The sequence below is a fragment of the Patiria miniata genome, unplaced genomic scaffold (genome assembly GCF_015706575.1).
Source record: "Patiria miniata isolate m_02_andy unplaced genomic scaffold, ASM1570657v1 HiC_scaffold_12, whole genome shotgun sequence".
NCBI classification, from domain to species: domain Eukaryota; kingdom Metazoa; phylum Echinodermata; class Asteroidea; order Valvatida; family Asterinidae; genus Patiria; species Patiria miniata.
The window spans coordinates 2,383,258-2,404,162 of NW_024037050.1; the positions used below are offsets into that span (position 1 = coordinate 2,383,258).

A 20,905-nucleotide genomic window follows, 5' to 3' on the forward strand; every position below is an offset into this window, starting at 1 on the left:
GGCAGGGGGGTTTTGGGCCTTCCTCAGTGATTAAAGGACCACACGTTTCTCTGGACCTCTTCAGTTTAGTCGCTGCCTCCGGTCCAACGTGCTTGTATCTCCGGTAGGTGTACGAGCTCAAACCTCGTCATGTCCATCACGCTTGTTCTGATCGCGCTGATTGTTGGGCTGTTCGCATGGTGAGTAACATAGACCATTTTTTTTCGCTTAATTTTAAATATTTTGGGTTCCACGTTGCTTGGAATGTTTTCAACAACTATAAAGTATGTCCCCCAAAAAGTGTCCGTCTGACTATTTGTTTTGAAATATCTACAAAACTATGAAGTCAATTTTAAAATGTTTTTTTTATTGTGCAGATACTCCTTATCCTTGGCCTGAACCCCTGTGAGTTTCATCTAATTTCAGTCATGTATCACTACACAATTGTCAATTGATCACAACAACATTTTTGGACACTGTGACCAACAAGTTCCTTGCCTTAATGACTTTCAGTGCAGTGTCATGTAAGCTGTGTAAAATCCTGCATGCTGTGAAAAGGGCTGCGGTTGGGATTTGAATCATATGCCTGGCTATCAGTCATCATGACAATGCCTACTCAGTTTAACGCTCAGGGGCAACTGATTCCAATTCCAAACCACCTCAGTTTTTTCACAATCAAAAATTTTCAAAATTGACATCATGGTTTTGTAGCTATTTCAAAAATAGTCAAATGACACTTTTTAAGGGACATACATGTATAATTTAAAGAAAAACTGTGCACGTTTATGCTCCGAACGGGCTTAGCTGCGTACCTTTCACTTGGGTGATTTTTGTTTGATTTTGTCCACAAGGAGATGATGTCAAAATGTAGTTTAAATGGTTGGTTCTATTAAAATTCTACCGCTTTATGTTAAACATGACTTGAAGATGCAGAAGAGAAAACGAAACCCTACATTTCTTTTCCTTTGCCTCCGATGATATTCTCTTAGGAGCTGGTACAAGAGACGAACCTATTTCAAGACGTTGGGGCTGTCCGGCCCGCCTCCCCTACCGATCGTTGGTAATATGCTTTCGTACGGCAAGGTAAGCTGAATTGATCTCTGTCTTCCAATCACCAGAACAAAAGCAAACCTCGGCAAGGACATAACAATGACATCCAACAAAGTTATCACTTGAATGAAATCCCCACTATCCTGATTTACAGTCAACATTTTCCGAAATCTGCAGTGGTGGTACAAAAAGAAGGATCCCCACTTTTGACAGCAATTTCCACCTACTTGTCGAGCATATTTCAAAAATTCAATTTAATGGTAATAAATTCTGATCTTTAAACATACGTGACGAAAACATTTTCGCACATGAATATTTTATCTCTGAGATAAGGTAGTTTACAAAGTTCACGTGCCAAACCTGTTTGTCCACGGACGGCTTTATCCCATCCGCTTGACTGAGCTCCGGAGCTTGATTTGAAGACAAAAAAATACCACACTAGTGGACAACAGTGATTTTGGTGAATGTATTCAAATTGGCAGAATAACACTACTCTTGCAATTTTTAAAAAGATTTTTTTCGAGTTAAGTTAAGTTCAAATAACTTAACTTTTAATCATTAGAGTCAAGACTGAAACATTATTTGTACTGTCAAATAGTGTGTTTTAAGTATGAAAAAGTAAGACATATTGCGAAATATTCGTGGCGATTTTTGTCTGTTTTCCTTTGCAAGTTTTCGTTCATTCATAAAGGTGGGAAAACGTCCATGTTTCACTCTATTTAATGGGTATTCATTCATCAATTCGTAGAACGGTATAAAAGAATGATCAGTGATGGTTGACAGCTGAATTTTGTGAATGTTTTTTTTTATTAAAATAGATATAACTTGGGAATAGAGTATACAAAGTACGTGAAATTTTCACAGGTTAGCCTACTAGTCACTAGTCTTATTGTTGTGAAATGGAGCGAGACACATATTAAAAAAAAAATCTGTAACTTTCTTTTGGTCTCACCCTGAATACACATCCAAGCTGTCACTGTATAGGCCTACACTCGCAACCTTATATATTGCGATTTTCTCACATGGTATCCTTTAACAGTGAATGCAGTAACAACAATGGCTGCCGCGCATAATGTCCATAAAAAAAAACACTACCAGCCAAAACACTTCAACCTATCAGCTTTTTTTTTTACCAATCCTGTGTCTGTTATGGGCCTTTTGCACGAGTCGGCCATATTGAATTGAAAGTGAGGCAAACTCTGAACTTTTAGAACTTGCCAGTGGAAATGAATTGAAGTTAATTACTAATTCGTCCCAGTCTGCTTCAATGAATAGTTAAAACTTTGTAATTAAACATTAAAAAAAAATGATAGAAAAATAAGGCTGCATTTTATGCCTGCATTAATAGTCTGGCGCCATCCCATTCAACAGTTAACAATGAATGAAATACATTTAGGGAACTCGCCAAAAAGGCCAACTCGTGCATAAGGCCAATTCGATGTTATACAATATATTCAGGTGTTGTGTTGAACAAAATATGAATGTTTCACATTCGTGCAAGGGAAAAATAAATTCATTCGGTGACAGATGGAATGTTACATTCCACACGGCTTCGCCTCGTGCAATGGAACATTACATCTGTCACCTCATGAAATTATTCTTACCATTGCACTCACAAACATTCAATATTTGTATAACATCAACTCGCTGAAAGGAGCAAAGTCAACACACTTTATATAATCCACAGTGCCGGGCAAAGTATAACATACATGGCTCAGCGGGTACTTTCCAAAAACCATTTGGAAATGATATCCCACACCCTCCACCACCCCCACAAATCGCGTTTCTTATGGGAGGGGTTGGGACATGGGGTTAGTGGCGTAACTGAAAAGCCCATTTAAAACCCCGTCTGACCATCACCTCAAAATATGATTTTGATCATTTGATCCATGCCCTGAAAACAGATCACAAGTCATTAAATCTCATTGCATTGTAGGCCCAGGCGGCTAAAACGATTTCTGGACTTTATGATCTGTTTTTTTTTTGTTCCAGGGTATGCATGTAGCACATGAAGAATGGACCAAGCAGTACGGGAAAACATTCGGGTAGGTTTTTGTCACCGTGTCCTGTAGCTAGCGTGTATCAATTCGTCTTGTCAGTGATGATCGATTTATTTGTCTCTCTTACTTTCAAAACGCTGTATATCTAGACCAATGTACACAACACCTTTTTATGGCAAACCAGGTATTTGCATACATCTTGCGATTTCCGGTAGTGTGGGTGGTTAAACGTGATATGGAATGGCATAGAGTGCAAATACAGAGCTTAAGCCCCCCCCCCCCCCCCGCAAAAAAAATAGTCGGTCTCTGGTCAGCGCGTGCGTCGATTTTCATCATGCGCGTGAATCTTTTTTTCTTCTTCAAATTTTCCGCGTTTTTAGCTAAAACAGCGATCTTGCTGCACCACCTCAAATGTTTGTACCAAGGAGCACCAAGGAATGGGGAAATTGCACAAAGGCAAGTGATGGAGGGCACCAAGGCAAATGATGGAGGACACCAATGTATATGAGGACACAACAAATGCAAAATAGTACCCACCTTGTCTGTACAATCCAAGCTTGAAATAAAAAGCCGACCAAAAAAAAAACCCGCGTTGCCGCATCAATTTCGTTTATTTCGTCATGTAGCCTAAATATTTGGCATTATTGGCATTTTCCCCCTCAAACTACCTGATGCCGTACGTATTTCAATGGGAACGTATCAGAGGATGGCTCCTCCCGACGCTGTATCCAAAAGCGCTACATGCACGGTTTACGCTGATCTCTTTCACATGACAAAAGAAATGGGTATAGGAAACAAAAAAGCATTGTGGGAAGTTTGCCACAGTGATCATTCGCTCGTACCCCCCGCCCTGCAAACAGGACGCTGGGATACTCTGATGAATTCACGCTCTGATTGGTTGGATTTTGCGTGACCAGTGACCTGTGCGTCATCAAGGTCATGACTCTGCAAGGTTTGAAACGGCCGTTAAGACTGATTCATTACTCTTTTACTTCAGTTAAGAGAAGTTTTTTTGTCGTTGAAAAGCGTAATAATGTAGGAAATTCTGTAAAACTTATCTGTGTTGTAAATTTACAATTCGCGTCACTCGCTCAGGCTCCGTTTCGAATCACGAACGGTCGGATTGCATTATGCGACGCTCAAAATTTTGTCCACATGGTCCGCAATGAAACAGAAATCACATCCGGTATGGAATGTGTGCAATTCTATGGGAAGTTTTCGGATAGTATTTGCACACATTGTCTAACTGCGGTCTTGAACAGCTGCAGCCAGATGCTTTATACATAGATCATAGGCCACTTCCTTCACAAGATTCTCTGAAGCTCATCAGAGTATCCCAGCGTCCTGTTTGCAGGGCGGGGGGTACGAGCGAACAGTGATCACTGCACGCGTATCTCCAAGGCGCATGTGCAATTACTTTATTTTAAGAGCCCAGAGAAATTACCAGTGCAAGTGGCATACTAAGGTGGGGGCATTCCCACCCCTCTCTATCGACCGTAAGGTCTGGATAGACTGGTTCCGGGCCCGCTCCTGTAATAAGGAGACCAGTAGCTAGTTTTCATGTAAATCCGTTGATGGGATCACCTCTGCGCATGCGCAGTATATATATTCATTTGAAACGATGTTTACATTAATTTTCGCTCATTGATGACAATTGAACTCATGGCTATCGGATAACTGACTTTTATCAGTGCCTCTCTTTATTGATAGTTGCCAGGGACACTTTCGAATTCAGAGAAAATCGAAAATCATCACCACACAAACTGCGCATTAGTAGAGTCAGTGCTATGATCATATTTGTACCGTTCATTTCCGTTTTTCCCTCTCAACAGTGTGTTTGAGGGTGCTAGGAAGGCCATTATTACATCCGACCTGGATATCATGCAAGAGGTACTCATCAAGCAATACAACAAGTTCTGCAATCGCCAAGTAAGTACATTAGGACACAGAAAATGCAAATTCTCTGTCAATGTCCGGTACTTCACTCCCTGGTATGCAATCAATCTAGTGCGTGATTATTGCGTAGAGGAACCAGTGGAACGGAGGGAGGTCTCATTTTTAGACTGGTTCCCGCCCATTTACTTGAAGACCAGTGAGGGGACCGGGAACCAGTCAACGTAGGTCTGCGCGAATAGACCTGAGCCGTGATGATGACGTCACGCTTTGTGTATATACGTGTACGCTTTACTAGGGAGATTGGAACTTTCAACGATCGTCCCCACCTGGCCCCCATAGGAAAGCACACAAATAAAGCGTGACGTCATCCTGTCTCTGGCTTTTGTCAACATATTGAATGAACTGCACACGTAGGCCACGTTCACTCATTGAAAATGTGCGGGTTGAAAACGACATCTTTTTTTAACGAAGGGCGTCCGTATGAAAACAATACTACAAAGTTGTCCCGGGTTTTGGAATTGAAGGCATACCCTTATAAAAATGACAAATCTGGACCGAATCCACTTTGATTTCTAATTAGCTTCATCTCGCTGCCCAGAGTATTAAACATGGTTCCGGTGCTTGAGTCCCATTGTGTAACACTCCATCAATTGTTGTAATCGGGTGATAGCCTACTGCTCCCTTATGATTTGGAAGCATCCGTTACGGAAAAAAAACCTTGTTAATACCTTTAAAATACTTTTTCCCCCTCCCCGTAGGTTCCGCCCACTGAAAAGACCACTGCCGCGGCACAGCGCATGCGCGAAACGGCCATCTTTGTGATTCTTTATAGGGTGCATACCTGCAAATAAACTCCCATAGACACTAGTGCTAAATGCCCGTACTTCAAAATTCTTTTAAAAATACTCAAAACTCTCACAGGTATTCAAGCTGCACAGAAAAATGATGATCAATGTGTCATCTTTCAATTTCTTTTCAATTTATGGTGGGTTGACCATTGACTTTTCGAGATATTTTCACGCAAAGAAGACGACCCCTATTTTCCCCAAAGCGGAAAAGTAGCCATCTTGAAAAACGATCCCTCCACAACATGGCAAAATAGCGCCACTTTCGAGCCCAATTGCATCCAAAATGCTCAGAATTGGAAGCCCCAAGTCCGGGCCAGAGGTTCACTACCATATCTCTTCAATTCCCCAATTTTACGGCGCTCAGAACTCTCTAATATAGAATATTTTGAGGGTATAACTTTTATTCATGAGCTTGGCGGATCGATTTACCGGTGTGTACCCTATAATAGCAGGCAACTTTTAAATTTTAACACAAAATCACATTCAGGACAAGCAGAAAATCTCCAAAGTCAATATTTTGAAAAAAAAAATGAAAGAAAAATATTATCCGAGGTCGATATTAACCCCGAAAATAGTGATTGTTTTGCCCCTGCTAAGCTGTAGAGCGCCCCCAGCGACAATAAATTGAGTTCCAGCTACTTTAAAGCTCAAAATGCCCCCCCCCCTTTTCAACTATCAATTGTTGTAATCGGGTGATAGCCTACTGCTCCCTTATGATTTGGAAGCATCCGTTACGGAAAAAAACCCTTGTTAATACCTTTAAAACACTTTTTCCCCCTCCCCGTAGGTTCCGCCCACTGAAAAGACCACTGCCGCGGCACAGCGCATGCGCGAAACGGCCATCTTTGTGATTCTTTATAGGGTGCATACCTGCAAATAAACTCCCATAGACACTAGTGCTAAATGCCCGTACTTCAAAATTCTTTTAAAAATACTCAAAACTCTCACAGGTATTCAAGCTGCACAGAAAAATGATGATCAATGTGTCATCTTTCAATTTCTTTTCAATTTATGGTGGGTTGACCATTGACTTTTCGAGATATTTTCACGCAAAGAAGACGACCCCTATTTTCCCCAAAGCGGAAAAGTAGCCATCTTGAAAAACGATCCCTCCACAACATGGCAAAATAGCGCCACTTTCGAGCCCAATAGCATCCAACATGCTCAGAATTGGAAGCCCCAAGTCCGGGCCAGAGGTTCACTACCATATCTCTTCAATTCCCCAATTTTACGGCGCTCAGAACTCTCTAATATAGAATATTTTGAGGGTATAACTTTTATTCATGAGCTTGGCGGACCGATTTACCGGTGTGTACCCATCCGGAACTCCGTGACGCTCTGATGATTTTTAACGTATTAATTTGCGAGGGAAGGCTGAAAATACAAGGTGAGTCAAAAAAAGCGGAACCCAAACCCCCAAAACTATATTTCATATTTAAACAAATATGTAGCACCAACAATAATAGTGTCTGGCAAGTCAATCTCATAAGCTACTTTAGATGAATAAAATACTGAAATTGCTCCATCCGTTCAAAGGATATAACCATTGAAACACAATGACCCTAAAACCCCTTTCGTCGAAACATGCGATTTCAAGAATCGTCGTCACAATTGTCTTCACACATCACCAGCGATAAAACCTCAGTTTAAAAGTTAAAAATATTCAACAAAGTCCCTTTGAAGGTCCGTCTTTTAAAAAATCAGGGATTTTATAAAACACACTGTTTGCCCAACCAGGATTGTTAATAAAGATATTGTGTAATACAGTCGTTGAAGCAAGTATTTTGTGCCATTTTCTTTGTTGTTCCAAACAGTCAGAATACACAAAAAAAGTCTTCTTTGCGTTTAAATTGAGCAATTTCAGTATTTTTATCTAAAAGTAGTTTATGAAATTGGCTTCCCAGTCATTGTTATCTTTGCTGCTACATACTTTTTTTTTAATATGAAATATTTTTTGGGGGGTAGGGGTTGGGTTCCGCTTTTTTGACTCACCCTGTGGCTTCTTTTTTTCTAGTAATATAAGGCAACAATGATCATCCTACACTTTTCAACAACAATAAATAAGCCAAAACCAATGTGTACGTGTTTTGGTAAATAAAGCGAAGCTGGTTGACTGGTAAGCTGGCTAGTTAGCTAGCTAATTGGCTGGTTTTTCTGTATGTTCGCTGGCCGGCTTGCCGGTTGGCTATCTGGCTTGCTAGCTGGTTGGCTGACTGCATGCCTGGCTGGTTGGCAGATTGGCTGGTTGGCTAGCTGGCTGGCTGGCTGGATGGATGGCTCGTCGGCTTGGCGGTATGACTTATCTGGCTGGCTATCTCCCCTATTAGCTGGCTGTTTGGCTTGCTGGCTGGTTGATCGGCTGTCTGGCTAGCTAAATCGGTTGATTGGCGTGCTGGCTGGTTGGTTGGCTGGCAAGCTAGCTATCGGCCTGCAATATTCTCGGCTGGTCAGCCTGTCGGTTGGTTGGCTGGCTAGCTGGCTGGTTGGCTAGTTTGTAAGCTGGCTGGCTGGCAAGCCGGCTGACTCCCCCACTAGTTGGCTGGCTGTCTGACTGCCCCCCCCCCCCCCGGCTGGCTATGGTTGGCTGACTGAGTGACCGGCTGGCTTTCTCGCCGGCTGGTTTGTTAATATCTGACTGGCCAGCTGATCAGCTGGTGAACTGTCTGGACGAGTTTGTGGTGGCAGAGGTGGCGCTTTAACCCATGCTTGCCAGAAAACTAATAGACATTGTACATTTCAAAAACCTAAATATTACAATTTTGTCATCTTTTTCTTCCGACAGGAATTTCCGCTCCGGCCGAAGCTCTTTAAAAACGATCTTCTGAGTTTGAAAAATGAGCGCTGGAAACTAATGCGAAGTATGGTAGCATCGACCTTCAGTAAAACCAAAATGCAAAAGGTTGGTCCAAACCAGGCAGTTCCACAAATCATTAAACAAACATGGCATTTAACTGAAGCCCACACATTCAAGAACTCAGTCACAGTGTCAAAATGTCAGAGTTTGTTGCAGTTTCCCTTATTTTAAAATTTCTTAACCAAACTGCCGCTGTTACTTTTATTACGTACCAGTAATTAGAGTGAAGAATAAACTTTTTTTAGCCGGGATATGTGCCTGGCTTTGGTATGGGCTGTAGCTTATGATGATATTCCAAATCGTAGTCTAGAATCTACACCCGAATGATCTTTTTAACCATTAACTTTATTACATCGTTTAGATGGTGGGTTTGATCGTGAACCGGTCGGAGATGCTCATGAAGAACGTGAACAAGCTTTGTAGCGAAGGAAAGAGTATTGAGATTTCCAAGTGAGTATTTTGTTGCCGTGATATCAAATATGCATGTGCGGGTCTGTTTATGAAGCTGGTTTTAACACTTCAGTATGTCCCGAAAACTAGTTTTGAAATTACTAGGCCTTTAAAACCATGAAGTCAATTTTGAAAATATTTGAATGCGTAGATACTACATGTCCTTGGCCTAAACCCCTAGTTTCATTTAATTTCCTTCATGCCTCACTGCACATAGTATTGTTCTCGATATCGTGTTTGGTCACTGTGACCAAGTTCCTTGACTTAATCAATTTCAGTGTTGTGTTATGTGAGCTGTTTAAAATCCTGCATGTTATGAAAAAAAGGCTGATGTGATTTGGGATTGGAATAACTTTCCCAAGAGCATTCAACTGATGTCTTGCCATGATGACTGTTAGCCAGGCCAATGATTCCAACCCAACCGCAGTCTTTTTTACAAAATGCAGGATTTTACACAGCTAACATAACACAGCACTGAAATTCAATAAGGCAAGGAACTTGGTCACAGTGTCCAAAAAATGTTGCTGTGATCAATTGGCAATTGAGTAGTAATGCGTGACGGAAATTAAATGAAACTCACAGGGGTTTAGGCCAAGGATAAGGAGTATCTGCACAATTAAAAAGTTTCAAAATTTACTTCACGGTTTTCCTATTATTTCAAAAATAGTCAGACGGGCACTTTTTGAATACATAAAAAAACAAGGCATCGAAAAACAAGGCATATAGGCCAATCATATAGGTTGCACCGAGCGTTTCATGTGTATGATAAACACTGTGATATCATTTTGTTGTGTTAAATACAGAATGCTGGGCAGTTTTGTAATCGAGTCTGGCACCCTGTGCGCATACGCTACAGAGATAGACTCACAGAATCTGGACGACACCACCTTCATTGACATGGCCGAATTATTTTTCCAAGGATTCAAGGAGCAGCAGACTACTTGGGCGATCACCCGTAAGTTTTACAGCCAATAATTGATCCCCAATTCCTTCTTCACTCTGTCTACGATTGAGAAAGATTGGAACGGCATCTTGTTGGTTTAGGCAGCCACAGGGAAGATAGTTTGTCGGGGCTCGGGTCGAAAATCTAGTTTCCGGTTAAAATCTCGATTAGTATACCCCTTGATCTTATAATCTAAATTTGTAACCTGCCAGCCACGAATTGTATGTCAAATTCAGAAATATTATATGCAAACAGAGCCGGTTGGTAGTTGACAATCTTGTTTTCATGGGTTTTTGATTATCCGCAGTGATGATGCCCTGGATGGAGCCAGTCCTCCGTTGGTTAGGATTCTCCTTACATCCGATGAAATCCGTCAATTTCTTCAAGAGTATTGTCGTGGATATTATTCACGAACGCAGGGCGGACCCTAACCAGAAGGTGAGTCGACCATTTTGGCCAGGCGATTAACTAAGTCAGTGCGGCGCGTTTTACGGCACTGATGATTCGAACCGAGTGAGGACATTATCACGTGCCATTTCTGAAATCTCCCAAGATTCTTGGACATTAGAGTTAGCCAGATATAAAGATTTACCATGTATTGGTACCACTAACTAACCACAGTCTTATGTTTTTTGACTCTGCAAACATTACCAACCTCTGAACAACAAAACTAATCCTTCACAGTGACTTTCTTGCTGAGTTGCTTGACTCGAATGAAGTTTAAACCCATTTATCTTTTTTTAAATTAACCACACCCTTTTACAAATCCAAGGACTACGTGGACTTCTTGCAACTACTGATGAACGCCCACAAATACCAGGACGAGGACACGCCCGAGGATGAGAAGGTCTACGTGGATTACAAGCGCGCCCTCACCGAGGATGAAGTCACTGCCATGGTAAAACAACCAAATGAATGATCTTTTTTTTTCAGGATTTTTGTTTTTTACATTTCGTGAAGAGCAGGTTCTCGGAAACACATAAGTTAGTGTGAATCAACCACGTATTGCCAGCATCGGATTAAATCCTTTTGATATCTCACATATTTCTTTGTTGATTATTCTTATTACAATATTTTTGAATTAAAAAAAAGGTGACAGTCGAAATTGTTTTGTACACAGGCCGTTCTTTTTTTCATAGGTAATTACGAGACAACCACCACCGCCTTGTGCTTCACTTCGTACCTTCTGGCGACCAACCCGGAGGTCCAGGAACGGCTGATCGATGAGATTGATAACGTCATCGGGGAGAGGACTTCCCTTACGTATGGAGACGTGTCTAAGTTACCATACCTGGACATGGTCCTACACGAATCAATGAGGATATACCCGCCAGCCATTGAGTACGTATTTGTATGCCCGACTGGTTAGGATTGTAACATTCTTACTTTGAATAAAATCGAGTGTTTTCGAAATGATTTTGGTTTTACTCCAGACACCGCATACAAACACTAACCGTGAGTTAAAGCACAGCCATGCCAGAGACTACTCCTAATTTGCATACGACTTGTGCAAGATTTTTGAACATGCAAAATGATCCAATACCATGGTGAAAAAGCAAGTAGTGGTGGGAGCGTACTGCTCGACACCGTGGGAATGAGGTTATTGGTGATGCAGGCGTACAAGCAAACAAAATAGTCTGGTTCCTAGACAAGACGATTCTAACATCTCATAGATTATAAGTCAGGTAACCGTCAAATTCAAAAACAGAACATGAAGCAGCAAAGCTCAGCATTTGTCTGAATGATGGTTAAGGACTTGGGGCCTATAAGGTTAAAAGTTTAGTGAAATTACAGAAAAATAATGAAGTTGAAAATGTCCCCAAAATAAGAAATTCTTGTTTACTGTTTAAATAAAACATACAAATAGAAAAATTTTCAGGAGAAAAAAAATATTTAAAGAGCCCGGATAGCAGGGAAATTAGATCACAACAAGCCAAATTACCATTTCGTTTTCTTGAGGGTTATAAATTCACAGAGGTAATAGTAAACCTGTAAAATAGCATGTAAAACGAATAAAGAAGCAGATTAAACAAAAAGAAGAAGAAGACGTCTCCGAGATCAGATAACTGGAAATCAATTGTTACCCTAACCTCTGATCAATCGGTCATGCTTATTGCATTAGGCTCTGTTGTGCAGGATGTATAGGCCTTGTTGGCCTCGCTCAGCCTTCCCATGATTCCCCCGTTCCTAACCTCCACGCTCAATATTATTTGAAAGAGGCAAGCTCCGGTTTTGTTTTGTTTTTTTTAATCCAGGTTTGACCGAATTTGTCGGGAGGATTGCGTTATCAAAGGCATCCAAATCCCGAAGGGAACGATGATGGAATTTCCTGTCTGGGTTGTTCATCATGATCCCGAAATCTGGCCAGATCCGTACACGTTTGATCCCCAACGGTAAGAAATTAAACAATATTAATGGATGTGTCCGAGTAGCTAACCCGGATCGACTCGGGTTTGCGCCGTGTGCCGTGGATTAGCTCTGACGTCATTCTCGGGGCTCACCCGGGTCAGCCACCACAGACCCTGCTCGTGGAGCAGTGTGGAAATACGTCACACTGGCGCATGCGTTGTTCATTCCAAGAAACGGACAAATTAATGTGGCGGCCGGACAGCTGAAATCTCAAGTCGATCCAGGTGAGCTACTCGGACGCACCCAAAGTTTGACCAGACACGAGTTGGACACAAAATGGCTCCTGTCTATCGGCAAATGTTGCTCGAGCGTGGATTTGTTCGGTCTGTGCCTATACATGTATAGTATATCCACTCACAGCGCATATCGCATAGGCTATGTCCTTACAGTACATAACCCATTTACTGTTGCACCACATGTATGCACACACTCTGCAATACATGCACACACATGTACGTGAAATACGTGTGTTGTACAATGTACTTACAGTGTGTGCGCATTGTTAAACGGCACTGAAGTGGAATGCGCGCTGAAGTGTACCTTGTCGGGCATCTGGAAAGACGTAAACTAAGTGATTTTTGGCTGTTTCGGCACTTTGCCGAAACAGCCTTTGTTTTCGTTAAGATTTTTATTTTTTTATTTTTTAGCTGTTCCCAATTTCAATTGGGAACAGCTATTGTTTTCGTTAAGATTTTTTTTTACTTTCTTTTTGTTCTCATTTTTGGCTTTTTCGCAATTTCGCGAAAAAGCCTTTGTTTTTGTTCTCATTTTTTTTTGGCTTTTCCGCAAAGTTGCGGAAAAGCCCTCGTTTTTGTTCTGGGTTTTTTTTTTCTTTCTTCTTCTTCCTCTTCTTCTTCTTCTTCTTCTTCTTCTTCTTCTTCTTCTTCTTCTTCTTCTTCTTCTTTTTGTTCCACTTCAAATGCCATTGACTTTGTGCACGATTTTTCTAGGTGCCACTTTTGGCATTAATTTTGCCATACATCATTCAAACTTAGCATAAGCATAGTCCCTATAGCAAAGATGTGTCCCGAAGATTGACGTCATGGTGACGTTATCGACTAATTTATTATAGATTTTTGAATATTTAATTTTTCCCATAGACTTTGTACACAGAAATTTTAAAAAAATTGTCGATTTTCAAAGGGCATTTTTGACTCTTTGCCAGTCATTCATTTACACCAATCTTTGTCCAAGCAAAGACCCTAATTCAAACAACATTGTGTAATGATGACGTCATGATGACGTCATCCGGTGTGTATTTATGGGCAATTAAATTGTGACACTTTTAATATTTAAAAATGCATAAGAAATCAACCGTACGCGTCCGCAGCATTCTGTTGCTGGCAAGTGGTAGAGTAGGTTGAGGTCTTTATTTCATTTAGTGTGCGTGAAATCACGTGACCCTTGCTTCCGGTCGAAAAAGGCCAAAACCGAAAGTGGCTTATTATTTGAAAATGGTAATAGATATGAACTTGCTTTTAACGGTGTTAGTCTCTTGGCTAAAAGTATTCTTCAAATCATCTACCAATGACGTCATGCAATCTTCGAGCGCCCTCTAGCGACAGGTTGAATTTTTTTTTAAATGTATTTTGAATAGATGTCTGTGGCGAAGTTTGTCGGAATCGCCTAAATATTAGTGTATATGATGACCTTGACCCACTTAAGACGCGTGCGAAGTTTTAGGCGAATGACGTTATCAGACCGGAAGTTATAATAAAAAGACCCTTTTTCATTTGAAAATTCCTGAAAAATCAACCATGGCAGTTTTTATGTAAGTTTTTACTTTAATTGTCGATTTAAGGGTAGGTCTAAAACATTTCAAAGCTTCGAGGCAATAAGTGAACTCGGACATGCCCTGCGCACGCTTAAAACGTCAGGTTGACAATACCTCTGCTCTAAAACATGCACAGAACGTCTATATCAGTGATGTAGTGCCTTGATGCTGGGCCTTGGCCTTAAGGCTGCCTTAAGGCTGGATTTTAGGGCCTTGGCCTTGGCCTCGAGGCTTGAGGGCAAAAGCCTTGGCCTTGGCCTTGGCCTTGAGGGTTCAGGGCCTTGCAATTTTGAGTCAAGGCTCTTCAAGGCCCATAGATTTTTGCATTTTCCAGATAAATCTGTTCGAAATTTTGCTGTTACCATTTTAATCGTATTACAATGGAGGAGGGAAGCACTATATAGATTTGTGTGTTGGGCACACTTCCACTTTTATAGCATCACATGTTGTTACCATTGTAGTAGATTTGCTGCAACAATATTCCGTACACTTGTGGGGCTAATGAGATGATCACTTTAATTGCATATAACTATGGAATAGATCTGATTGGTTGTATATGTCTCCCTGATAAGTGCTATAGATTTGCATGTATCTGTTTTAGATAATGCTGATATTTCTGACCATGTTGGGCCAGCAAAAAAACATTTCCCAAATCAGTTTCTTGGATCCCCTTTTGTTACACTTGGGAGAATTGCGTGTCAATATAGAAGTAAATCATTATTTTGTTTAGTTAAACCATATTGAAGACCTGAACTTATACTTTAATAGATACAGTGCAGTCATAAAACGGTGTAGGCCTATGCGAGCATGTTGATTGCAATTAAAGAAATGTTGTTCTTCGTAACGAGCGATTCGTGATGATAAGGGCGGATCCAGGGGGGCCAAAAGGGGCCATGGCCCCCCCCCCAAAAAAAAAAACGAAACCATTTTTGTTTATGTGACGTCGTAATAAAGGCAGGCAATGAGTACACCACCATCTTTTCCTCAAAAAACATCAGTTAAAATGGTCAGAAATTGCCTCAAATCGCACCACAGAGCATCTCGAATCCAAAAAATTTTCGGGGCCCTTAAGCGGGCCCCGAAGCCCAAGCCGTAATTTTTTGACCCACTTTTTTGGGGGGGGACCAAAATTCTTTGCCCCCCCCCCCCAAATTGTGTTCTGGATCCGCCCTTGCATGATGATGTGTCACTCATGTGACTATAATTAGTTCTATATCAGTGGTCATTTCATAAAACAGGGCCTTGGCCTTGGCCTTGGCCTTGAGGGTTAAGCCTTGGCCTTGGCCTCGAGGCTTGAGGGTCAAAGCCTTGGCCTTGGCCTTGGCCTTGAGGGTCAAAGCCTTGGCCTTGGCCTTGGCCTTGAGGGTCAAAGCCTTTGCTCCAACACTGGTCTATATGTACATACACGTACGTTACGCACATACATCGTATGTCAGTCAGCCTGCAGAGCACGTGTTGCCGAGGTCAAATCCTGTCCACATCACAGTGACCGTTTTAGCCGATTTTCGGCTAACTTTGACAGATTTTATGTTGATGCATGCGCATAGTCAGGGACATATAATAAAAAATCATAATGCCGAAAAGCCCTATGTTACGTATTTAAAGGTGCAGTTTTTCTGCAGTGGGATTTTCCACAAGTCTTTTCCTATACAACACTGATATCTTACTGAGTAGTTCTGAACTTCGGCCAAGAATTACTATGAGAAGGACAGAAAAATCGTGTGTTTTTTTTTGCGCTGTCATTTGATTCAAAATATTCCCAAGAGGCAGAACATCAAGTAATATTTTATAAAAATGTTTCAGTTCAGAGGCAAATCACATATTTAAAGGTGCAGTTTTTCTGCAGTGGGATTTGTTTTGACTTTGTACACGTTTTCAAGCCACCATTTCTATAACTTGGCGATCTGGAATCGTCATCAATGTTAAGTTACAGCCAAGGAAGACCCTCATACAGAAATTATGCTAAGACTATGACGTCATGATGACGTCATCACCTAGTTTCTTATTGATTTTTAAAAATTTACGTGCATATTATGAAGTCCTAAATCTACAGAACTGTCAGTCTGATTGGGTTGAAACTTAATATGTGACTAGACTGGGATGTGTTATAGGTAAAAAATAAGGTGACGTCATGATGACGTCATCCCGAGATTTTATATGAATATTTGAAGTTTTTGACCTTTTAGCCATATTTCACGAACGTAACATACAAAATTCAAAAATATTTTTGTATTAGGTCTGTTAGGTAATAGGTATTCGCACAACATTTTGAAAAAAATGTGTGACGTCATCATGACGACATAAAAATGCTATTTTTCAAAACACATATAAGGAAAGGTCTGACTGTCATGAAACTTTGTGCGTGAAATCACGTGACCCTTGCTTCTGGTCGAAAAAGGCCAAAACCGGAAGTGGCTTATTATTTAAAAGTGGTAATAGATATGAACTTGCTTTTAACGGTGTTAGTCTCTTGGCCGATAGTATTCTTCAAATCATCTACCGATGACGTCATGCAATCTTCGAGCGCCCTCTAGCGACAGGTTGAAAATTTTCAAAAATGTATTTTGAATAGAGGTCTGTGGCGAAGTTTGTCGGAACCGCCTAAATATTAGTGTATATGATGACCTTGACCCCTTTAAGACGTGTGAGAAGTTTTAGGCAGATGACGTCATCAAACCGGAAGTTATAATGAAAAGACCCTTTTTCTTTTGAAAATTCCTGAAAAATCAACCATGGCAGTTTTTAAATTAGTTTTTACTTAAATTGTCGATTTAAGGGTAGGTCTAAAACATGTCAAAGCTTCGAGGCAATAAGCAAACTCGGACATGCCCTGCGCACGCTTAAAACTTCAGGTTGACAATATCTCTGCTTTAAAACATGCACAGGACGTCCACAATGTGTACATGTACATGCACGTACGTAGTACATCTCGTATGTCAGTCAGCCCGCGGCGCACATGTTGCTGAGGTCAAATCCTGTTCACAGTGACCGTTTTAGCCGATTTTCGGCTAACTTTGACAGATTTTATGTTCATGCATAGTCAGGGACGTAATATTGATAAAATAAATCATAATGCGGAAAAACCCTATGTTCTGTTGCAAACAGACATAGATCTCTAGTTTCTTTCTTCTTTATGTCGCCAAAATCCCATAGACTTTCTACACGTTTTTTCTCAGTGCCACTTTTGACATTAATCTTTGTCATACATCATTGAAAGTTACCACAGGCATAGTCCTTATAGCAAAGATGTGTCCCGAAGAGTGACGTCATGGTGACGTCATCAAGTAATTTATTATAGATTTTTGAATATTTAATTTTTCCCATAGACTTTGTACACAGACATTTAGAAAAAATTGTTGATTTTCAAAAGGCATTTTTGACCCTTTGCCAGTAATTCATTTGCACCAATCTTTGTCCAAGCAAAGACCCTAATTCAAACAACATTGTGTAATGATGACGTCATGATGACGTCATCCGGTGTGTATTTATAGGCAATTAAATTGTGACACTTTTAATATTTAAAAATGCATAAGAAATCAACCGTACGCGTCCGCAGCATTCTGTTGCCGGCAAATTAATGGTAGAGTAGATCGAGGTCTTTATTTCATTCAGTGTGCGTGAAATCACGTGACCCTTGCTTCCGGTCGAAAAAGGCCAAAACCGGAAGTGGCTTATTATTTAAAAATGGTAATAGATATGAACTTGCTTTCAACGGTGTAGTCTCTTGGCCAAAAGTTTTTTTCAAATAATCTTCCAATGACGTCATGCAATCTTTGAGCGCCATCCAGCGACAGGTTAAAAATTTGCAAAAATGTATTTGGAATAGATGTCTGTGGCGAATTTTGTCGGAATCGCCTAAATATTGGTGTATATGATGACCTTGACCCACTAAAGACGTGTGCGAAGTTTTAGGCGAGTGACGTCATCAGACCGGAAGTTATAATAAAAAGACCCTTTTTCATTTGAAAATTCCTGAAAAATCAACCATGGCAGTTTTTATGTTAGTTTTTACTTTAATTGTCGATTTAAGGGTAGCCTGGTCTAACACATTTCAAAGCTTCGAGGCAATAAGCGAACTCGGACATGCCCTGCACACGCATAAAACTTCAGGTTGACAATACCTCTGCTCTAAAACATGCACAGAACGTCTATATGTACATACACGTACGTTACGCACATACATAGTATGTCAGTCAGCCTGCATAGCACGTGTTGCCGAGGTCAAATCCTGTCCACATCACAGTGACCGTTTTAGCCGATTTTCGGCTAACTTCGACAGTTTTATGTTCATGCATGCGCATAGTCAGGGACGTATAATAAAAAATCATAATGCCGAAAAGCCCTATGCTACGTATTTAAAGGTGCAGTTTTTCTGCAGTGGGATTTTCCACAGGTCTTTTCCTATACAACACTGATATCTTACTGAGTAGTTCTGAACTTCAGCCGAGAATAACTATGAGAAGGAAAGAGAAATCGTATTTTTTCTCGCGCTGTCATTCGATTGAACATATTTCTAAGGGTCCGAATATCAAGTAATATTTCATAAAACTGTTTCAGTTCAAAGGCAAATTACAAATTTAAAGGTGCAATTTTTCTGCAGTTGGATTTTTTTAAGCCCGTTAACTTTGTACACGTGTTAGCCCATTGACTTTGTACACGTTTTCAAGCCACCATTTCTATAACTTGGCGATCTGGAATCGTCATCAATGTTACAGCCAAGGAAGACCCTTATACAAAAATTATGCCAAGACTATGACGTCATGATGACGTCATCACCTAATTTTTTTTATCGATTTTTGAAAATTTACGTGCATATTATGAAGTCCTATATCTACAGAACTGTAAGTCTGATTGGGTTGAAACTTGGTATGTGGCTAGACCGGGATGTGTTATAGGTAAAAAAAAATAGGTGGTCGAGACCTGAACATGACTTTTGCGGGAATTGATAGAATTATCGAGGGTCTTCATTTTTTAAATATGTGCAAATAAATCACGTGACCCTTTCTTCTGGTTGAAACCGGAAGTGCTTTGTAAATTAAAAATTGGTGAAAGACGCGAGCTGCTTTCAACGATGTTTGCTCTGGCTAAGTTGTTCTTTACCATAATATTATAGTAATAGATGAAACTTTATTTGACGTCATCATGACGTCATCACGCGACATGTGACGTCATAATTCAAAGCCCTATGCGAATTGAATCACATATTATATGCCACCATTTATTATAAACAGAACTACACATCCTTCGTTGATGGAACACATGTCACATGTCACAAAAAGCTACCGAAACAGCCCTATGTTTGTCCACAAACATATGTCTAGTTGCTACTTTTTTTTTAAGATACCGACTTCAAGCAATTCCGACTCAAGTCAAGTCTACGCCAAGGTTGGCACCTCATTAATTGTCATAAAGTCTGCCGGTCGTGTAATTATAGTTCGTTATGCAGCCTTCCAATAGAAATTCAAGTGTATATTAGTATTCACATGCAATACCTAGTCGTCCATTGTTAAAATACGTAGTCTATAAAAAAACAAATGAAGTTAAAGTATACAATGTTTTTGTTTTATTTGATGTAGGTGGTCAGCGGGGAATCGAGATAAGATCCACCCTCTGGCGTGGATACCCTTCGGCGGCGGGCCCCGTAAGTGTATCGGCTACCGGTTCGCTAACCTCGAGATCGCCTTGGTCATGGTCCGTCTGCTGCAGAAGTATCGCTTCGAAACGTGCGAGGAGACAGATGTAAGAATCCCGAAATAAAAGTTTTGTCGGTATTTGGTAAACGAGTGGGATTTTTGTAAAAACCTTTACGCCTCCAGAGGCATGTCATTTTTTTTTTAAATGACACTTCGTTCAACATTTTGTTCTGAAAAAACGCAAAATTTGCGTGACATTTTAGACAGTCTGATTTCAAAATTGAAAAACATCGCTTTGGAATACCCAATTTCAAACAACAAAGCGACGTTTTAAAGAGCAAGGTGTATATTTGACTCATATTGCAATACGTCAAAATTGACTTCTTGCCCCAAAGTGGCAGATTTCCACAAATCCCAATCTGTACAGCGCAAACTGTCCCAGGATGAAACACAACATCTATATCCATATTTTATGTGAGATTTCATGAATTTGAGCTGGCATTTAACGGCATTTTTATTTCGTATTCTTTTTTTCCCTCCCCCAGATTCCTCCGAAAGTTGGCAAGCACGGGCTTATTCTACCCGAGAACGGCATGACGCTGCGACTGGCCCCACGAAACAAATAAAAGAATTGACTGAGGTGTTGGAGAAACAATTTGCTTTCGGTTTCAAGTGTAATATAGTTATTGTTTATTACTCCAGAGTTTGTGACGGGGAAACTGGTAAGGAGCATGCATTGAACATTGTTATTCTCGGGAATTATCAAAGCCTTGTTACAAGTACGCATGCGCAAATGGCCGGGGATCATGACTGAACGTTCGCTCGTACCCCTCCCCCTCCCCCCCCCCCACCCCCGCCCTGCAAACAGGACGCTGGGACAGGCTGATGAATTTACGCTCTGATTGATAGATTTTGCGTGACATTATATGACCTGCAAGTCATCACGGCCACGACCCTGCAAGGTTTGAAACGGCCGTTAAGATTGAGTCATCACTCTTTCATTCCCAATCATAAATGTTTATTTTTCTCGTTGAAAAGCGTAATTATGTATGAAAATCCGTAAAACTTG

At 40.7% G+C, this 20,905-nt stretch overlaps 1 protein-coding gene across 1 annotated transcript; it reads left to right on the plus strand.

The window, feature by feature from the left end:
• The first annotated feature begins 10 nt into the window (after nucleotides 1-10).
• LOC119745224 (cytochrome P450 3A24-like) lies at nucleotides 11-20,688 on the plus strand. The gene is made up of 13 exons (XM_038221451.1): nucleotides 11-179; nucleotides 969-1,062; nucleotides 3,022-3,074; nucleotides 4,862-4,958; nucleotides 8,556-8,672; nucleotides 8,989-9,077; nucleotides 9,881-10,032; nucleotides 10,328-10,458; nucleotides 10,793-10,918; nucleotides 11,141-11,361; nucleotides 12,276-12,413; nucleotides 19,780-19,942; nucleotides 20,382-20,688. Exons 1-13 carry the CDS (start codon nucleotides 130-132, stop codon nucleotides 20,460-20,462), a joined length of 1,512 nt encoding a protein of 503 aa, XP_038077379.1. The 5' UTR covers nucleotides 11-129; the 3' UTR covers nucleotides 20,463-20,688.
• The last annotated feature ends 217 nt before the right edge of the window (nucleotides 20,689-20,905 follow it).